Here is a 4,512-nt window from a genome sequence, read left to right on the forward strand (position 1 = left end):
CCCCAGGGACTCATTTGTCTCTGCATGTCCCATATTGCTGGACCTCTGTGACACAAGGGCAGAGGCCTCACTTGGTGTTGGCTGGCCATGCAGGCACACTCTCCTAGGTCCCTGTAAGGCTGGTTCGCCAGAATAAGATTCCCTGTGCTCTTGGTAAATTCTTTTGTATATTCCAGGTTAATATTCTGTCCTATAATGTGACTGGTGGACCACATTGTCCTGAGGCACTGCTGTGAATAACCCCATCGGGAATCTCTTCCCAAGCTCACAAGCTCCCAGGTCACTCCCATCCTGTGTGCCCAAGCCTTGCAAGCCCTTGGAAACTCATCATGAGACTCATGATTAGAAAATCCCCACACAAATGAAAGCCCTCATGGTTCTTTTCAACCTCCTGCCCTCATTTATCATGTACGCACTGCCCGTCAGTGTCAACTGGAAGCAGAGATGCTCTTCCCCCCACATTTCAAGATGCTCGTGGTGTGGACCAGACAGCAGGTGCACTTCTGGCTCACGCTGGCTCCTTCCAGACTATTATGTCTCTTTACTCTTTCAAAACTTCCCACTACTTTGAAATCATGCTGGCAACCATGTGCTGCCTTCCCTGCAGTCATAAACCTTTGAATTCCTCCCCCATCATCTTCACCCTTAGTCCTGCTCTGGTCACTATTCATCGCACCCCCATCCACCAAGTTTCCTGACCATGTCTATGACACTGATAGATTTCTGTCCCCTCTCCTCATTCTCACACCTCCGAGGTCTGTCATTAAGACTTCTGATAGTTTTTCCCATAGGATTCAATCTCCCTCCCTTATCAATTTCTTTCTTAACCAGTTTGAATCCATAATCCAAATTAAAATTACTTCTTTAAAAACACCCTCTTAGAGGTGCCTAGTTGGCACAGTGGGTTGAGTCTGACTCTTAATCTCAGCTCAGGTCATGATCTTGCCAACCTAAGATTGAGCCCCACATAAGACTCTATGTTGAGTATAGAGCCTCTGAGATTCTCTCTCTCTCTCTCTCTCTCTCTCTCTCTCTCTCTCTCTCTCTCTCCCCCCCCCCTCCCGGGTGAACCCAAGAACACACACACTCACACACTGGTTCTGATTCTCAGGAGAACCCTGTCTAATACACATCTTAACTCCTTTGCTTCCTTCCTCCTTATTAAATTATTTTGGACTATAACAGTTAATGTGAGACTGATTAAAATATAATGGTTAAAACCCATGATGGACTCAATCCTCATTTATACTAGTTCAGCTACAATAAAATCTAAAGAAGACTAATGAATCATTTTTCCGGGTTTCCCACTTGATTTGAAGAACCCAACCCCACAATGAACACTCGACATTTTTTCTCGTAATTCCGCTACGTTCTCCCACTCTTTTTTCTGTCCCACTCAGAGAATTGTTTCACATGCTCAGCTCTTTTGTCAAGCCTCAAATATGTCCCTCCTGCCCTCTCTCACCTCATCTTGCTTTGTGATTCCCTGGTAGAGCGGGAGACAGAGAAGTAAGTCACCCTGAGGCCCAGATCCACCTCCCTGGCTCCACACTACAGCCCCGAGCCCCTGCTGTGATTGAGGATCAAGTACCAGCCCACCCTCCACCGACACCTAACTGGTCATCCTTCCATATCTTGCCAATCATCACTTATGGGCTGAACATATTACATATTATATTCCCAATCCTTTTTTTTAGAGTATTTTTGAGAGAGAGAGAAACAGAAAGTGCACATGCAAGCAGGGGAAGGGGAAAAGAGAGAGAAGAGAGAGAGGGGATCCCAAGCAGGTTCTGTGCTGTCAGTGCAGACAGAGCCCATCATGGCCCTTGAACCCATGAACCGTGAGATCATGACCTGAGCTGAAATGAAGAGTCCAAGGCTTAACCTACTGAGCTACCAGGCACCCCTCCCTATCCTTTCTTAAAATACAATTTCCAAATAAGCTAAAACTGCCCCCAACATTCCCACTTGCCGGCTATACCTCACGACTCAATATCTACTAAATGGCTCCTCCAGACCCTGCCTCCACATCCGTCCCTCCCAACGTCTTCCAAATTAATTCAGCCTTGACCTCCTACACTCTGAAACAATTCCTCTTTTCAAAGTCAGTGACGGAATATCTCTTAACTTCGCCTCCACAGCCAACATGGGTGACAAATCCCACTTTCTAGAGTTCTTTTGGTGTCCCTGCTGCTTCTGACTTTTCTCCCACCTCCCTGGTTTTCTTAGGTTTCTCTCTCCTTTCTTTCACCTTTTAAACATGGGAGCAGGACAGGGTTCATCACCATGCATTTTCTGCAGAGGCGATCCCATGCAGTCCCCGGCCTTAAGCACCATGTATATAAGTGGGCTTATGTGCTCACGACTTCTGCATTTATTTCCCTGCCTTCAAACCCTCCGCTGAGCTCCAGGCTGATGTGTTCAAAGGCACAGATGACAATTTCACCGGAGTAACAAATGTGTGTATCGAGCAACCATGCCCGGCTCAGAATCCTCGACAGGTATGGTCCCCACTGCCATTTCCCACCTCAACAAAGGGCACTGTCACAGGCGGTTTCCGGAACCAATAAGCCAAGACCTGGATTCTTCACTCGCCTAATGCTATCATCCGTCGCATTCACGAGCCCCAAAACATCCACCCTCCAGACACACCCCAAATTCATGTGCACTTTTCACCTGCATTGCTTCCCTCTCAGCAGCGGGCACCCCTCGTTTGTTTCAATCCCTGCCTTTGGATAACACACTCTCCACACGACAGCCAGAGTGATCAAGCTGCCAACCTATCCACCTGGTTATCCTCTCCTCTGCCTAAAACGGTGGTTCCCAGAATAAAACTCACACACTTCCGTGCTGTATACGGCCTCATGCCACGCCTCCTCAGCCTATCCGGTCTCTCGCCGCTTTCTAGCTGGGCTGGACTTCAATTAGGGCCTCAAATAAACACAAGTTATTATTACCGGTGCAGGCGCTTCGCCCTTGCGCTTGCAATCTGGAACACACGTGCCCTTTAGTGTGACATTAACAAGACCTTTTTAAAGTATTAATATTATTTTTTAATGCGATCAAATATTTATACAAGCCGGGCAAAGAGGGAAGGTGGGGAAGAAAAACTATTTTCCAGAAAATGAAGCGAAAAGGCACGCAGGGGGAGGCCGGGGGAGGCAGGGGGCTTATCAACAATTTTCAGCGCGGGATCTACGCAGGAAGGACAGGCGGGTCTGGGGGCCGCCGCAGTACTGTGTCAGGGTCCCACGCAGAGATAGAGCAAGGGGTCAGCGGGCTGAGAATAAATAGACAAGGGTGAGTCTCAGGAGGCAGGTAAGGTTGCTCTGACTCAGGAATCAAAGGAGCCCGAGGGCTGGGTAACCTCCGGGTGGAGAAGGAGAGCCCCAGGCGCTGCTCTTAGGTACTGGAGGAAGGTGTGAGGCCCCAGGAGCGCGGCCTCTGTTCTTAGCTCCGCAGCTGAGGATCTGTGTCCTGGGCTGACACTGTCCCTGCTGCAGGGTGGCCAGCAGACGGTGGGGGCTGGGCATCGGGCCCGAGGTCCGTGTCCTCCTTCGACACACTGCAGCTCCAGCAGTGAAGGCTTCTGATCAGCGGCCCTGGCCTGGGCACGAAAGAAGGGACCTCTCCATTTCTGATCAGGGGCTTAAACGCGGAAGGCCTGGGCTCTGGGTTGGGCCTCCGGCTCGCGCCCTCCGGGATCTCAAACCACAGGGGCCCGTCAAACCTCCGGTTGCCCTTCGGGCACTGGCTGAGGGCCCTCAGCACGGTCTCCTTGGCACACGGGTCAGGGCGCTCCTGGGAGGGCGGAAGCCCCGCAGGGCAGGCGCCGCGCCCCTGCGCCGCAGATGCCCAGGGGCTCCCCCTGCGCTCAGGCGGCGCGATCTTGACGGTCACGGGGCTCCAGGTCCGTCTCGGGTGGCGGGCACTCCAAACCCACCGCTTCATGTAACTCTCCCAGGCGCTGGAGAGGTCCGGCCCCAGGACGGTCTCCGGGGGCGCCTTGGCAGGAAAGCGCCTCCAGGCCTCGGTGACCACCCTCCGCGGGCTGGAGGGGTCCCAGTTGGGCGGCGTCCGGGGGAGGGGGCCGGTGCGGACGCGGCGCCCGCCATCCTGGGTCGAGGCGGGCGGGGGCCGGGGTTTCGGGTGCCCTGGGCCGAGGGGTGGCTGCGCGGGCCTGGGCGTGCTCACGTTGCTGCCCATGGGAGCCGACGGCGGGGCGGGGGCCTTCCGGTGGGGATTCGGCTTCCAGAAGTTCCCAAAGTCTCAGAACCTGGCTGCCGGCGAAGTGTCCGCGGCTCAGATGACCGTTGGCGTCTGGGCGCAGGGAAAGCGCGCGAGCCTGGGCGTTGTAACCATCCTCAACCTGGCGGGTGCGTGGGGCCCGCAGCGGGACGCAGGAGCTGATTGCTGGCGCAGCGGCAGCCCGTGGGGCTCACAGCCTCCAGCCTCCGTTCCCCTCGCTGCTGGTAGCAGGAGTTTGGCTGTGGATGGAGGCCTAAGCGTTCA

At 53.7% G+C, this 4,512-nt stretch overlaps 1 protein-coding gene across 1 annotated transcript; it reads right to left on the reverse strand.

Moving 5' to 3' along the window:
* Positions 1 to 3,029: 3,029 nt before the first annotated feature.
* Positions 3,030 to 4,307, reverse strand: POM121L12 (POM121 transmembrane nucleoporin like 12). The gene has a single exon (XM_058723494.1). It carries the CDS (start codon positions 4,204 to 4,206, stop codon positions 3,451 to 3,453), a length of 756 nt encoding a protein of 251 aa, XP_058579477.1. The 5' UTR covers positions 4,207 to 4,307; the 3' UTR covers positions 3,030 to 3,450.
* Positions 4,308 to 4,512: the final 205 nt, after the last annotated feature.

Source organism: Neofelis nebulosa, chromosome 4 (genome assembly GCF_028018385.1).
Source record: "Neofelis nebulosa isolate mNeoNeb1 chromosome 4, mNeoNeb1.pri, whole genome shotgun sequence".
NCBI lineage: Eukaryota > Metazoa > Chordata > Mammalia > Carnivora > Felidae > Neofelis > Neofelis nebulosa.